We start from the raw sequence: 17158 nt of genomic DNA, 5'->3' as shown, positions 1-17158 counted from the left end.
ATTTCAACATTATGCTTCTAGTCTTATGGTCTAATAACCCATATCATAAATTTAAAAATTAAAAGTGTTGACATTATTTTTTTTATTTTACTATTCAACATTGTTTTTTTTTAAAAAAACTTTATGATTTATTTTATTTTGTCATTCAATATCAATTTTTTTTAAACAAGGTTTTGTAATTTTTTTTTATTGAATTATTTTAATTTTATTTAAATCATGAATTTAGCAAGTAAAATTACCTTGACCTTTTCTATATGGTCAATGTTTTTTAAAGAAAAGAATTTTAATATATTTTTTAACATCAGTTTTTTACGGGAAAAAAATATCCAGCCCCACAACGGTTCCACGTCTAGTTTTATCTATAAAGTTGGAAACTTGATACCTAGTCATCCCATAAAGTATTAAATACTAAGATAGAGTATGTGTTTTTCTTTACAATAAAATTGGTGAAAGATAATGCGAAACATAAATAATACTCAATCATGACACAGAATTAAACCATCTATAGACCGTGAAAACATGCTAGCTATCAAGTTTCCAAGTTATCATTGCTAAAACCATGCCAGGAAAATAAATAAAAAATAAAAAAATGGCCATCTTATATCCCATGTAATGACGGGCTACACGTTGATAGTTTCCCAGCCTGAGCTTTTTCTCCATTTGTGTCTTCACTTTCATATCTCCAGTGGCTCATCATGCTCGATCGAAACCATGTAGCCCAGTCAATAACTAGTTTCAAATAATTGACTTGGTTGAAGCACAAACACACAAGGCCCCGACCCGGCCGATATTTACAACCCATTCAAGAGAAAATTATCACACGTTACTGGCACTAACAGTAACATTATCCTAGTTCCATTTATGGAATCCTCCTCCCCATTGAATCTTGCTACTTCACAATTGAATTTTCTAGACACGTTAAATACATGGAAATGGATCAACCAAGACCAATTATTTGAAATCAAATGGAGTATAAGCTGGCCATGATCATCCAAACTCTCATTCAAGACAATATTATCAAATAATATAATGCTTTCTAAGTCAGCATGTTGAGTTTAGTACCCCTTACCTCATGAAGATCCGTTGACTTGTGAGAATTCAGCATCAGCTTTCGAATTGACTCATCAGCACTCTGAATAAGCAACAACAAAACACAAGCACAAACTACATGTTGAATTAAGCCCAACAGCCTTGTTGATGGAGACAACTCCAGAAGATATTGAATCAAAATGCAATAATATTAGAATAAAAGACGTGGTTAATGCTATCTGTAGCTGTAATGAATATACGAGAGGTGATGATTATAGATGTTGAAATCACCGAGTATATCTTGTAACAAATCATAGTCTATAAATCAATTGTTAAAGTGATTTTTTATGGCATAGATCAGGAGGAGACTCGGCAAAAGGAAAATATAGAGATAAAGAAATGATGCTATCCTACATAACTAGCCTAAGTCTCTGCATATCTAGAAAAATCGAAGAGATGAAAACTTACTTCCTTACATATCGTCTTCATTATATGAATGCAGTTTGGTTTGTCTGCATTAAGTTTTATTAAGAGTATCAATCTTCCTCCACTTTTGGCTCCTATGTCAAACCTCATTCATCAAAAAAAAAAAACCAAAAGAGTGAAGCATTACCACAAAGAATTATGAATAGTTGCTGAAAGAGGTATACAGTCATGCATGTTAAAAGAATGTGAAATGAAATGTGTGCAAGGCTAGAGTGAAAGCAGGCTGGTTTCGGTTTGGTTTGGTTATTTTAAATTAAAAACCGAAACCCAACCAACTGGTTTCGGTTCTATTTGATTCGGTTTTGGATCGGTTTGGGTATTTTATGTTAAAAACTGACAATTATATTGTTTTTTGGGCTTTTTTGGACTTTCTAGTGGGTTTTTTCAGTTCGGTTTGATTTGTTCGGTTTGGTTTATTTCTTAATTAAACCGGTTCGGTTCCGTTCGGTTTTTTGATTTCAGGCTTATGAAACCAAAACTGAACCAAACTAGTTTTTTTTTAAATATTCTAATCCGTTTAATCGGTTTTTTCCATGATTCAATTTTTTCAGTTATTTTTTTCCAGTTTAATTGGTTTGTCGGTTTTTTTTACTCACCCTTGAGCACAATCATATAATTTTTTTGTGTTTTTGTGCAACTTGAAGATTCACACCAGACTACAAGAAAGATTAATTTCTTTTCATTATAACAGGAGGATTAAGTTTCAGGTTCATTTTCCATGTTAGTGTCTTTGCAGCATGTCCTCCAAAAAAAATTGAACTGCGATCCATGATTTGAGATATCAACACCACATTCTTTTTCAATATAAAGATGATTGCAAAATCATAAAACAATGATGATCAAATGGATTGAAGAAAGCAAAAGAAATTGCACATATTTGAGGATTCAGAATGTGTTGCTAAGTAACATCCTAATCAGTACCTTAAGTTTCCCAAACAGTCAAATTTGTGTAATATATTGGCTGGTTATTCGATTTTTCATTGCCTAAAGAAAGCAGAGAGTATTCATTATTTTTTTCAGAATCGAATGAGATTCTAAAAGTTGCTCAGATGATTAACAAAAGCTACCCAAATTGCATTGCATTCTACAAAGAAATTTATTCACAGGTAACGTTTTTTGACCCAAGCTTTAGTTTTCTCTAAATTAATCTTCAAAGTCCATTTCTCTAAGTCTTTCTTACTTGATGGCTACAATATTGAAGTGCCAAAGGAACATAAATTTAGAATCATGTGATCAGTCTCAATGCAAGTTATGAATAACTAAATCATGGCACATGAACCTTTCATTACAATGTGCTTTTTCCTCCAACCATGCTCATAAATCAGAAAAGAAACTAAAGGTGCCTACAAAGTATTCCCTTTTTATCAACTTTGAAACCAATATTATCATGAATAAGCTGTCCATGATCCAAGCTATTTGAATAGAGAAACAAGATATTGCTACTATGCAAGAATTGGATTACCTAAAGATGTTGTGTACATGGAAGTAGATCAACCAAGACCAATTATTTGAAACGAAAGGGAATACAAGTTGGCCATGATCATCCAAACTTTCATTCAAATTCATCCAAGACAATATTATCAAATGATATGATGCTATAAGTCAGCAAGTTAAATTCAGCACCCCCTTATTGCAAGAAGATCTATTGACTTGTGAGAATGTAGCACCAACTTTCTAATTGACCAATCAATACCAGGTATTATGGTGGGCAAAGAAAAGAAGGAAAAAATAACGAGTGTGAAGGTTAACAAAAATAAGGGAAAACAGATTACAGATATGAAAAATGAGGATTGCAATGAAACCACCAAGTATGAAAACAGATTACAGATATGAAAAATGAGGATTGCAATGAAACCACCGAGTATACATGGAAATAAATCATATGCTGTTCAATTCATGGTGATTTCTATCCAAAACATTTAATTCTCAAGTGAGTTGGTTAATGGTGTGAGCTAGGTGGCTTTAACAAAAGGAAAACAGATTATGGAAACCAAGCCCATAAGCCTAAAATTACTACTGATTACATATAAAATACTATCCTACATATATTCTCAACATGCTCGCCAAAATAGCAAAATCAAAGAGGAGAAAAATCAGTTTCTATGTGGCATCTTCATTATGTTAATGCAAACTAGATCTCACAATGCAATATATATATCAAGGAGTGCCAAGCAACTTCATTATTCTTACCACAGATGCGTACATATATTCATCTGCATGAAGTATTGTTCAGAGCATCAATCATCCATCCACTTTGGACTCCTCTATTCAACCAGATTCACCCAACTCTTTTTTACTAAAAGAGTGAGAAGCCTTACCAACTAAGCAAACAAATACCTGTTGCCACAAAGTGGTATAGTAACATGTAATTCTTTTTGTTTTTCAAGTGAAATGATGTGTGTTAAGTGAGGCTCAAGTTTCATTCCTTTTTTGTTATTTTCTAGTGCAACCTAAAATGCAAAGTAGATTAGTTTATATTCACTATATCAGGATTTCAAGATTCATTTATCATAAATTTATGAATCATATTTGTGGTTCTTTTCCCATTCAATGTCTCTTCAGCAAGTCTGTCAAATGAAGATGACAGAACAGTTGTGCAAGAAATGAACAAAAAGAGGGGAAAAAAAGGTACTACCAAATGTTGATCAACATGCTAATCAATAGCTTAATTCTCCAAATCAGTGCAATTTGTCTGATATACTAGCAGCTTATTTATGCTTTCTTAGTGACAAAAATCAAGACAGTATTCATTAAGTCTGTTCTAGTATTCAAACTCTTTCTGAATCAAGTATGATTCTGAAACTTGCTTAGAGGATAAAAAAACTAACCAAGCATTCTACAAAGATATTTTTCTTTGGTCAAATTTTCTCACTCAAGCTTGACTTCTCTAATTTTCTCTCACTAGTTTGAATACTAAGAAAATTGGAGTGCTAAAAAGAACATAAATTTGAATAGCATGATAGCCTCTTTAAAGTGGTGAATGACAATATCGAGGGGAGGGACCCTTTCATTTCGATATAGTTCTTTGTCCATAGGTTTTGCATAATTGAAAACTAAACTGAGGCTTTACTTATTACTATAGACAATAATCCTACATGAATATTCTCTAGAATAGACAATGCGCACACACAATGAAATAGCAGTTTATGACCATCAATACTACTTTAGTATAAAGCAAGAAAAAACATTTCTGGTAGCAAATTGGATTATTGTAGCAGATTTCTTGAAGCCCATCTTGTCTGTCTACTGTCTTCTTTAAATCAGAAAACATACGCAACAAGATACGACGAATTTTTGCATACGAAACAAAAGCGCAAAAGACCATTAGAACATAATTTTGAAAACTCTGAAACAAGAATCATTACGTAGGTTGTTACTTGAGCTGAAAATTTGATTACTAAACCAAATATATACAACATGCCTCAAAGAAAATATATAGTAAATCGGGGAAGAACCTGAAAACTTGACGGTCATGTTCCTGCACAACTAGGCATTTATCACCAAATTCAAAAAATCACTAAACATGAAAGAAACGGAAAGCATACCCATTTACCGACTACTAAAACTACCTACAAAGTTTGAAAATTAGAGAGAAACAAGACTAAACCTATGATTTTAGGAATTCATGACCATGAGTTTTTTTTCAAAAAAAAAAATATAAAGCAAGAAAGAAGAGAAGCACAGAGGATCAGACACTCATTCAAGAAATATAAAAACAAAAAATATATTACAATGTAGTAATTGTTCGTTGCCTGAATTGCAGTTTCCATCTCTAAGATAATCTTACTTTTTTTCCTTTCAAGATTTTTAGTGTGTGTGTGTTCAAAAAAATAAATTAAACTTAGATTAAAGATATAGAAATAAAAATGGGCAATTTTTTTTTTTTGAAAATCATGTGTCAAATTACTGGTACAGATTTGTTTAAGACAAAACAAATAGAGGATAAAAGATCATTAACAAAGAAATCTAATTAAAACTGGAAATTAAGCAAAAACAATAACAATCCTTAAATTGAACAGAAACAAAACATACCTACAAAAAGAAGATTTCAAGAGCACGAATTATTATACCATATAAGTGAAACTGGATGAGAAATATTTCTCTTCATGCTCTGCTTTAAGAAACAGTTAGGGTTTGTTCGAGAGAGAGAGGTTTTCTTGAAGGATTTTTTTTAGAGAAATTTGAAAGCAAAAATCGAAGACTGCGAGAGGGATTTGTGTGTTTTATATAGAGGAGTCGTTTATCAAATATTTTCGACCGTTGGAAGGGTAGGGATTGGGTTTCCTTCAAAACGGTGTGGGCTTACAAGATTAAGTTAAATCTTAAGAAAGGCCCGTTCCTGCAAAGCCCATAAAGGGCAATTGAAGGGACTCTCCTCTCTCCCACTTTATAATCACTTTGAGCAAAATATGTATGGAAATCAAGACTCTCTCTCCTTTAAATATTATAACTTAAAAAATATTTGGATTAAATTACAATTACGAAATTACAGAACTCACTCAAAAGTTTGAAGATTTGATGGGAAAAAAAACACATTACAACAACATCCTTTTAAGGGGCCATCCTATTCTGGTGTCAACTTTCCTCTTCCATTCGAATTGCTCGTTATTTCCATCTTTTTTAGGCTTAGGTCTCCCACAATTTAAGTGTTTGTTCTTCACACTGACATTGTGATAATGAGTTGTCTTTTTTCAGTAAACCTCATTTCTCACTCAAACTGTTTGTTAGGTTTTTCTAGCAAATCCATGTTCACCCTGAGTTTTTCTTCTGTCTTCTCAGCACAATCGATCTCTCATTAGCATTTTCTCTATTCTATACAAGTGAGGAGAAATGAAGTCTCTGTTATGGAGGACTTTAGTTCCGAGGAACTAAAACCATGCGAAGTCACCTGAACAGGGAAATCAAGATGGGATTCAGAATTCTTTTTAATTTTAATTTTAACAAGGAAACATCAGACCGGAAAAAATACACATTTCTGCCACCCAAAGGAGTGCGAACAACCGATTTCTGTTTCTTTTCCCACTTTCCGTGCGGGGGTTTGCAAGCCTTGTTCAAACAAAGATTTCAGATTGATCTTCCCAGAAGGCTGTCACAGTTTCATAGAGTTTAGATGAGAGTTCCAAAATACAATAAAAAATAAGAATCATTAGCTAGATAAATAATCGCCAGCTCAAGCTCAGGAAAAATGTACTATACATAATAGCGTTAGAAAACATAACTAACTCAACTAAATAGGAGGAAATTAAAAATTACACGACACCAGAATCGCTATCTTGATATTGAAGGCTACAATTACCCACAATATTGTACAATTGAGGTAAACATACATGTACGATGATAGCTAGCGATAAGCTTAATCTAACAACTATCACAGACTAGAAAGAAAAAAAGCAGCAGCTACAGTACTTTTGCACAGGAGTGGCGTCCCCAAATACAGAAAAAATCACCATGGTCAGTCACAAATTAGATGGGAGCTGCACATGTTGTTCTAAAATGGCCTGTCTGATTGCAACGGCTACAATGCACAACTCGCTTCACGCGGCCACGATCTTCTGCTCGTACTCGCTTCTTTCTTGGACGACCAGGTGGCCTAAGTGATTTGGGTGGATTGATGATAACCTCAACAATCTTGTTGGAATCTGGATCTCCCTCAGAAAACTCAATCCAGAGACTTTTATCGGGAATTGGATGGATGGTTTGTGAATAAGTCTTTCGATAGGTTGCAACAGTGAAACAGCTCTCCGTAAACCGATGCACATTCTGCCTGCAAGAGAGAAGTGCTGCCACAGCATGTGCACAAGGTAAACCATATAGCTGCCAGCCCCGACAAAGGCAACAGCGGTTCCGGATGTCCACAATATTTGTTCCTTCATGAGATATAACTTCAAATTCAGCTTCATTAGCACGAAGCACCTGATAAGTGCGTGCACGCTCCAACGCCTCTGCAACACGCCTCTCAGCAGAAGGCACGAGTATTGATGTCCACTGCATACTGGTCTCTCGGCGTTCATTGAACCAGGTCATTAGTTGCCTCCTAACGCATTCCACCATCTGAATTATTGGAAGCCCGGATGCTTCCAAAATCCATGTATTCAATGATTCAACTATATTAGCTGTCAAATGTCCAAATCGAGTACCTTCAAAATATGCAGTAGCCCACAACCGAGGGGGGATTCTCCGTATCCAATATGCAGCATCTTGTGATATCTCCTCAATTTCCAGAATTTTTGCCTCAAATTCAATCACAGTTAGAGCATGAGCAGCTTCCCATAGAAGGTTGACAAGCATTGTGTTATTGAACTCTTTGCGGAAGCTTTCACTCAAGTGACGCATGCAAAATCCATGAAAAGCAGTCGGAAAATTTGCTTCCACTCCATCTACAATGCCCTTCTGCCTGTCTGACAAAATTGTAAGCCTCGGCATGTTTTCTGTATTAATCTCAAGGAGGTTATGAAGCTCAGACAGAAACCACATCCAATTCTCATCATTCTCTTCATCAACAACACCAAATGCCAAGGGAAAAAGAGCTCCATCCCCATCAAAGCCAGTGGCAAGAAATAAAGTACCAAGGTACTTGCTTTTCAAAAATGTTCTATCAAGGCCAAGGAGAGGCCGACAGGCATTCAGAAAACCATAAATTGATGCCTGAAATGATATGAAGAGATGCTGGAAGCAATTATCTGTTGGGTTTCCATAAACAGATGCAATACTCCCAGGATTTGTTCGTTTAACCTGGTCACAATACTGGGGAAGCAAGCGATACCCTTCTTCAAAGGATCCACGCATAGCAGCCATGATGCGTTCCTTGCCTCTCCATGCTTGCTTATATGATAAAGTGATACCATGTACCCGGTGAATCTCTTCTAATATCTCCTTTGGCCTGTAATTAGGATTCTCCTTAAGCCGTTGCTCCACAGAGTTCGCAACCCATTGGACTGAAGCTTGTTGATGGCCAAGATGAGAAATTCCTCCACATGTATGAGACTCATGGATGGTCCTGATTGTGAAAGTTGGAACACCTGGGAGCTTTGCTGCATGTATGCGCCAGGGACATCCCTCAGTTGCACATTTAGCTGTGAAACGAGTCTTGTCAGATTTTATTGTCTGCATTTCAAAGTGAAGGGCAATCGCTGTATCCCTCAACGCCCTGCGGCAGCTGAAGACATCTGGAAACTCTTGCCCCACTGCCAGCTCAAAGTTAGGAGCTATAGAAAGAGTACGGGCCTGAATAACAGGACTATATAGTATGAGCTGGGACTGCTCAATAGTCAAATCCTGAGCAGGTTCCAATCCCATTTCCTGCTCCTCGACCACAGTTAGTTCCAGGTTGTCATCAAGTTCTTGGTTTTCTGAAACAATCAATTCATTGTTCTCTGACAAAGCTAACTCATGGTTCTGAGCAGCAAGAACCAGTTCATGGTCTCCCTGTCCAGGTTTTCGATCCATAACTATATCATTCTCATGCCCATAACTGTGACCAGCTTCCCCTTCATCATTCTGGTTCTGTCCCAAACCCAATTCATGGTCATGATGATGTCCTAAATCCAGTTCATGATCATGTCCCATACCTAAATGATGTTCATGTGTTTGCCCCAGTTCCAAATCATGGTTCTGGCCTAGACCCAAATTGTGATCATGGCCTAAGACCAACTGTTGATTCTGCCTGAGCCCTAAATTGTGACTTTGCCCAAGTATCAAGTCATGGTTAGCCATTGAATCTATCACTTGCAATATATCAGCAGCTGCAACAAATCAGAGCCTGGAACAAACTATCAATTTCAAGTTGATATGGTACCCACAGCATCGGTGCAAACCTGTCGAGCAAACAGAACTGTGAATTGAAGATTCCTTCCAGATCTTTCACATCCATACTCAAAGCTTTGATAAAAACATGACTTCACAACACAAGTACAGATAAAAATATGCAAACACAAGAACATGCAAAAATGTGAAATCCACACTTGGCTGTTCTTGAATTTCTTCCTTATTTGAATATGTAACACCAACCCCCCCAACACACGCGGGCGCACACACAACAAATGAGCTATTTAAAAAGACTGTGTCACCCTTTTATCTCTTCTAGGAAAATTGCAATTGCAGACAAAATAAGAAAAGGAAACTATTTTGTTTCTCCTATGGATAATTAGATGCTCGGGGACCATCATACATATACACACACGCCAAAGGAATAAACCAAACGAAACTACAGTCCCCCCTTTCTTACATCCACAGTTTCTAGGCACCAAAACAGCACACAGGAAACCAAGTTTGTGATGTTTCTAAGAGAAGGAATAATTCAATTATCTCAAGAAATAAATTAAAGAACCCGGAAACATTATATATAAAAAAAAAAACTCGAAACTTAGTCAGATATCAGAAATCATGTCCCATTGTGTAAGAAGAAAACAACAATCGTCATTTTCACATTCCCTTCCGCAACTATTCAACAACAATAATAACTTCAAACAAAAACCAAAAAATACCCATCAGTTAAAATACTCACAAGAACATAATTGAGACTAAAAATACACAAACCAAAGAACACACTGGAAAAAACCCTCACTTGAAACAGAGATCGTACCTGGACAAGGAAAAAAACAACCCTGACATAGCAAAAGAATCCAACAACAAGAACTGGGTTTTGCTCAAAACTACATGAAACACAATCCCAAGCAATTACTTCAAAAGAAAAACAACCTAAAACCATAACATCACAAAAAAAGTCAATCAAAACCCTAGCTCAAAAGCAAAACAATATAATCAGAACCCAGAAAAGAAAAACCAACCTTGAACATCCTAAGCATGGAAAAATATGAAGTGGGAATCGATCAAAATCTGAACTTGTCAAGTGGAGACACTGGTACAAGTAAAGATCGAACCCAGAAATAAAATTAGGGTTCACTGTCTGTAATTAAGTGTTCGGAGAGAAAAAACAGAGAGAAGGAAAATTTGAAAAAAGGCGGGTAAGGGAGCAGGGAGAGATCGGGAAAAACAAAACAAAGGGAGAGTAGAAGGGCAAGGAGGAGAGAAGGGCGAGATTGGGAAAATAGAGAGAAGGGCAGAAGAGGGAGTGTAGGGTTTGTAAGGGCTGAGAAGGGAAAATACAGAGGTGGATGATAAGAGAGAGACGGGGCATTTGTGTCAATGAAATTTTCAAGGGTGTTTTATCCTTTGGGTTTTTTGGAATTAATGTTTCTTCTTTGGGAATTTTATAATTGCGGCTTCAAGGGGGCATGCCTCCATTTTGCTTTGCTTTGTATGAGAAAGTAAGACAGACAGCCAGTCGGCTAACCATCTTTGATTTGGTTTTGTACATTTTATTTTTTAGGACTCCCAAGCTTTCGGACTTATGTTATAATAAAATTTAAAAGTGCGGTAAATATTTTAAAATATTTTTTATATAAAAATATTATTTTTATTTTTTAAAATTTATTTTTAATATTAACATATCAAAACAAATTTTTAACAAACAACATCTTAGTTGCAATGCCAAACAAGTGTATTTTGATATTATAATATATGATGCTTTTTAAAAATATTTTTTTTTGAAAATATATAAAAATATTTTTAAAAATTTATTTTTTATATTAACACATCAAAATCTTAATAAATTACTAAAAATATATCAATTTAATTTTATTTCATGCTAAAAATATTTTTAAAATACACCAAAACATAAATAAAAATATAATGCTAAACAGAAAACACAAAAACTTTTCCATAATACACAAGTAAAAGCACAAATTCCTTAAACATTTTTTTTATTGATTATAACACTCTTAATATAATCCTAACATTACAACATACATCAAAATTAAATTATAAATCCTTAACTTTCTTTTTAATTAAGAAAAATTATTAATTATTAAAAATCAGTTAATCTCATTTTCTCTATTTTTTTCCTATAAAACTATTACAATGCTTAAGAATAAGTCAATAAAAGCCAATAATATTAAAATTTATAAATAATAAAATTATATTAAAACTCATGAAATTATTAAGTCATAATATTTTTAATATTAAAAATTATTTTTGATATCAGCACATCAAAATAATCTAAAAATATAAAAAAATAAATTTTTAAAAAACATTTTTTTTTAAAACATGATTCAATCGCACTCCTAAAGATACTCTAAATATATGTAATGATCAAGATGAAAATTTTAAAAAATTATTAAACCATTTATTTTTATATTTGTTTATATTTATTTTAATCATAACATCAAACTATTATTTCAATTTCTAACTATGCTTATAAATAAATTAGAAAAAATATATCATGTATGTTTACTAACTTTATTATAATTATCAAACTTTATATAAAATAAATTTTCATATTTCTTTGAACCTAGAAATGGATGCGTATTTTAGTTAATTAGATTTCATATCCCGAGAAAGGATAAAGAAAAATTACTAAGAGTTTTAAGTGGAAAATATATTTTTTCCTACAATATTTTATTCTATTTATAGAATTAATATTTTATGTCAAAACTTGAGTGTTCTTGAACGATTGAAGAATATTTTTCACATATAGTGAGATTGATCGAAACTGTTGTTTTTGTGTCAATAGAATCGTATGCTTGAATAACTAAATTAAAATTCGAAATTATTTCAAATCATATCAGTTTCCTCTAATATATTACAATATTGTAATGTCAAGAATTAAAGAAAGAATAAAATAGAATAACCGATAATTTACTCAAAAAATTATTTAAACTATGATTATAAAATCCCTTTCTCTAATAAATCATCAGGCATCAAAACATGAGCAAAAAAAAAATCAAAATATGAGAAAAAATGAAAAAAAAAATTGGTTATTCTCTAAAATTTACTTTTTTTTCCTTGTAAAACATATATATAAAAAAACAAATGATTTGGCAAAAGCTAGCTGGGAAAGGTTCTAAATATATATAGAAAAATTAAGTTGAAGTTTTGGATAAAATTTGAAGTCTAATTATATTATATTATAGCCAACATTAAGGAGACAATGAATATTTAATGTTAAATCAAATAATTTTGGATGAATTTGAATAAAAATTAAGTGCAAGAACATAATTAGATATTTTTAGCAGGTTAATTTAATTTAATCATGTGTCAAATTAAAAATTTAATTATATTTAAGAATTAATTTGGATCCAATTAAAAAATTTAATTAGATGCAAGGACTTAATTATACTTTTAATGAGTCAAATTAATTTTATTAAGGATTTAATTGGTAAAAAATTAAGTTTGAGGGTCTAATTTGGGCTTAATTGAAAAGATTAAAATTTTAGAGGATCAAATTTAATTTTTACAAGACCAATTGCTTAAAATTAGAGGTAAAATTATTAAAAAAATCAAAGTTTATGATTAATTAGAGGTTAAATTAAAAAAATTAATAGCCAGTAATTTTTATGGAAATAACATTGATTTTTAGGAATTCAATTTGGTTAAAGATAAGGGTGAAATTGAAGAAAAATTTAAGTTTAATGGTCAATTTATATAAATTCAAGATCAAGTATCAAAATGAAAAAAACTCTGAAATTCGTGGCTTATGTTGAAATTTAGTAAGGGTAAAATTATATGAAATTAGAAGTTTAAGGTCAATTAAAAATATAATTGAAAGTAATTAAAATTGAGAGACTAAATTAAACTTTAACTAAAACCCTAAATTAAAACCCTATAGCCAAAATAGAGTCAGTTTTGACCATTCAAAAAAACCAGATAATAAGTCATCTAGTTACTTTTCATCTTCTTCTTCTTTTTACTCGGAAAGGCTATTAGGGTGACTATCTTTTCAAAACATTTAATACTTCATCTCCTAACCAAATTGGACAAATCATACACCATTATAATGGTCTAATATTATATTACACCCTGAAAATAGGTCTCACTGGTTGATTGCCTTTGTAGCCATTGTAGTGCCACCCCAAAATGGCAAACCTTGTCCTTTAGTAGCAAATTTTTATAAACTATGATGATAATTTTGAGCCAACAATTGAAATCTTTTTCGCTTGAATCAAAGGCTAATATTTGTCTCCGATAATGATACAAAGTCTCTCTTTCACCCCTTACAAATAGATGCGGGTTCTAGGCATTTGAGGAGAAGAAACTCGAGTCTAAAATTAACAAAAAAACCCAGCTTTTCCTCATGGTTTTTCACCAACCAAGCTTTTATCTCTTCATTTGCCATTCCTTTGTCGTCGTTGCCACTATCAGCCACATGTCGATCTTCCCAGCACCACCAGCTAGCCATTCTTCATTCCAGGTAATCTTACTCTTCCCCCTTGCAGCCATTTACATGCATAACAAGAACTCATTCTGTATGTAAAATGCAAAATAATTAACATGGTCGTTGGGCTGGTTCAACAACCATATGGGCTTTGGGTTGTGCCTGTTTCAACCCAGTTTAGATGGTTAGGCTGGGTTCAACCCAAAAAAGAACAAGAAGAGTTATCCAGCCTAACCTAGCCGGGCTGAACCTGTTTCAGCCTAGCCTAATGATTATTTTTTTAAAAAAAAGAAAAAGAGAGAGAAGGGTTTGTTAGGTTGTCAGTTATCCTAACCCGATTTGACTAGGTTCAGCCTAAATGGTTGGGCCAAGTCTAGCTTACTTATAATAAATAAATAATATTACAAAAATTTTAATTTTTTTAAAAAGATATTTTTAAAAATATTTATAGTCCCTTACATGTTTTTGAAATAATTTTATATAATATCGAGCTGTAGACTTATATTGTAAGTTATGGATTTGATATTAATAGTACTCGATTTCCTCTGAAAATTCAAAAATAAACTTTCATTTCAAAAAACAAAAAATTATTTTTGGTTTTAATGCATACAATTAAGTCTTAAAGTTTTTTCATGCATATTTTCTAATATAAAAGGATTAAACTACCATTTCATCATGTTTTAAATAATACAAAAAAAAAATCATAATTGGTTTATGATTATCTATTAGGATTTGATCAAAATACAAAAAAATCTCATTATAATTAGTTTGTCATCTAGAATGCTAGGTCTTAGCTATATTCAAGAAATAAATAAGTTTGGATCTTAAAACGATTAAGATAACTCAATTAGGTATATACTTTTTCATGAATTGAGATCTATTTTGTATCTTAAATAAAACCAACAGATAGGAACACAACTTAGAATAATAATTAAACGACAATATAATTTATCTTAAATATAATGTATTGAAAGTGATATATCTTCTCTTTGTATAACCAGTTCATTACCCAAACTTTTATAGATTATTAGGTTTTCTAGTGATCATAATATTAGGTGATGACTCTAAATTTTATAATCAAAAGTTTATAATTAAATTAAAACCCATCTTTTCAACACTTTTCAATACATTAAAAAACAGGTCTATCATTCAATGTTGTGCGCGTGATGATAATAATAATAAAAAAAAACTCTTTATAATTTTACTATAATGAAGTACCATAGATGACATTTTTTTTGCATATTCAAGATGAGATTATAAATAATGGGAAAAAGGAAAAAGAAAAATAAATTGATTCTTGTGCTTTTGAGTTGTTTTGATTAAAACTTATAAATGACATGTGTCATTTATTTAGGAAGATAAAGTGTTACATCAACTTACGAACTAAAGGTGTTATAATGGAGTGAGAATAGCAAAAAAAAAAAAAAAAAAACAAGAAGCATAAAGACTCAATCAATATGAAAAAAAAAGTAGGTTCCAGTATAAAAAAATATTCAAAGATTACAATAATTAAATAATTTGAAAAACCCAATTTAATTTTAGAATTATCTCTTTGTCTAATTCCATCAAACTTTTTAACCAACCAATGACATAGATCATTGTTATTGTAGTTAAAATTTTTTACTTTAACAAAAAATTGGAATGAAATAGGAGAAGGGGATTGATAACATCATCTTAAATTCAAAATAGAAAGGATTCAATCTCTTTTTATGGAAATCATAGGGTAAGATTGACTGAAATCAAAATTATAAAAACCATATCATTGAACAATAAGTGTTTTGAGCTTTTGTGAATTTTAAACCTTCTAATTTTGATTTATTTTTAGAAAAAATTGGATATAATTTAGGTTAACCACATTTAGGAGGGATTTGTGTTACACTTATTTCGAGATTAAAACTTAAGACACGTAGATATTTAGTATAAGTAATCAAATATAGATAATACATATATGAGTATTATGACTAATCGAATATAGATATTAATTCTATCTAATAAGTTAGTGATAAGACACCTCTTTGAAATACTAAATAAATAAGTATCGTAGATGTTAGTTTATGCATTAATCAAAATTAATTTTTGTTTTGAGCAATTTTAACTGTACCAACTTCATGTATTTAGAAGAATAAATTCATTTAGATGCTAATATTAACTCACAAAATCCTAGCTTTGATGAGATGGAGAAAAGACTTAAGGGAAGGAGTTAACAAAGGCTACAATCATGACTGCAGATTAATGGAGGATTTGTGGTGATTCATTGCCATCTTCAACTGTAAATCAAAACCATTTGTAAGAGCAAAGCAGAGACACCTGAGCGGAGAATGAAGGCAGAGAGAGTTTCCTTGGCAGTAGCTTGTAGCTGCAAGCTACATCAGAGAGATATGAGAGTTGAATTGAGTAAATTATTCCTCCTCCTCAACTTATGTAATTTTTTTTTATTAATATTGAGGGAATTCTTGTTATATGGATATCGAGGGAAGCTGCCAAACCATGCTTAGACTTTGCACACCTTTTTACATGCTTCTCCGGAGACTTTGGAGCTTTTTTTGTTTTTGTTTACTTTTCTTTTACGCTATGCATCAAATAAATTGGAGGATCACGTACGTGACATCACGAGAACCAGTAAATTTTTTAGTAATGTCTAGCACTGAAAGTCTAAATAAAACAGTTTTGACAGTTAATTTTCGCGGGAATCTTTGCTGTTCTATTTTAGTAGTATTTGATAAACCCAAGAAAAAAAACAAAAGTGGTCTCTTTCAAATCTTTTAAGTAGTCTTTTTCAAGTCTTTTTTCCAAAGGGCAATACTTCCGGTCTCTTGTCTCTCGTCAACAAAGCCGACTTCTAGCTTTTGCTCTGCTTGAATGTCCTCTCATGTCTTCTCTTTCGACGTTTTAGTATTGTCAATGTCTGAAAATCACGTGCACTGTTGTATTTATAATCAAATACTTCGAGAATAAAAAAACAAGTACTTGTCTTGTTTTTGTTTTGTTCTGTTTGAATCTCTCGCTCTATTTGTACATTCCTGTCTGTTTTTTTTTTTTTTTAAATACTGAGATAACAGCTACATGGGATTTGTTGATTGTCTTAGACGTGAAGATGGATCACTTTGACTTGTGACTCTGGCTCTGAATTCTTGGTGGTTTCTAGGATTCTTTACCTGCACAGGTCAGTCTGTTCGACTTTGACCTTTTTATTTATATATTTCTTCTTCTTCTTCGTCTAGTTTTGATAAAGAATTTAATGTTATGTTTTTCTTTGTTAATAGTATTAGTTTTGAATTCGGGTTTTGTTTTGTGTTTTCTTCAGCTATAAATGTTAATTTTTAACGAAGAAACATTTTAGCCTCAACACTTAAATAGATAAATAGGTAAATAAAGTTTTAAAATATAATTTATATTATTTTTTAATATATTTTTTTAATTTTGAACTTAAAT

General features: G+C 32.1%; 1 protein-coding gene and 1 long non-coding RNA gene across 4 annotated transcripts; both read right to left on the bottom strand.

Moving 5' to 3' along the window:
• Positions 1-447: 447 nt before the first annotated feature.
• On the bottom strand, positions 448-5726 carry LOC105135389 (uncharacterized). Of its 2 annotated transcripts, XR_844172.1 has the most exons (3): positions 1680-1739; positions 1498-1600; positions 448-1132 (listed from the first exon to the last, which is right to left on the bottom strand). It is a non-coding gene; the product is annotated as an uncharacterized LOC105135389 (long non-coding RNA). The 2 variants fall into 2 exon arrangements; XR_844173.1 differs by lacking the exons at positions 1498-1600; positions 1680-1739 and adding an exon at positions 5586-5726.
• Positions 5727-6640: 914 nt separating this feature from the next.
• Positions 6641-10703, bottom strand: LOC105135388 (uncharacterized). 2 transcript variants are annotated; one of them, XM_011040242.1, is made up of 3 exons: positions 10302-10703; positions 10097-10166; positions 6641-9329 (listed from the first exon to the last, which is right to left on the bottom strand). In XM_011040242.1, the coding sequence occupies exon 3, from the start codon at positions 9226-9228 to the stop codon at positions 6979-6981; it is 2250 nt and encodes a 749-aa protein (XP_011038544.1). In that variant the 5' UTR covers positions 9229-9329; positions 10097-10166; positions 10302-10703; the 3' UTR covers positions 6641-6978. The 2 variants fall into 2 exon arrangements, with proteins under 2 accessions (XP_011038544.1, XP_011038543.1); XM_011040241.1 differs by lacking the exon at positions 10097-10166.
• Between the last annotated feature and the right edge of the window lie 6455 nt (positions 10704-17158).

The sequence above is a fragment of the Populus euphratica genome, unplaced genomic scaffold, assembly GCF_000495115.2.
Source record: "Populus euphratica unplaced genomic scaffold, PopEup_1.0 scaffold64.1, whole genome shotgun sequence".
Lineage (NCBI taxonomy): Eukaryota > Viridiplantae > Streptophyta > Magnoliopsida > Malpighiales > Salicaceae > Populus > Populus euphratica.
The sequence above is the reverse complement of the archived record's forward strand: the minus strand, read 5'-3'. Positions and strand labels throughout refer to the sequence as shown.

Bases quoted from the DNA above. Each gene is read 5' to 3' on its own strand.
- LOC105135388 (XM_011040242.1), bottom strand. From the start codon at position 9,228: ATGGCTAACCATGACTTGATACTTGGGCAAAGTCACAATTTAGGGCTC.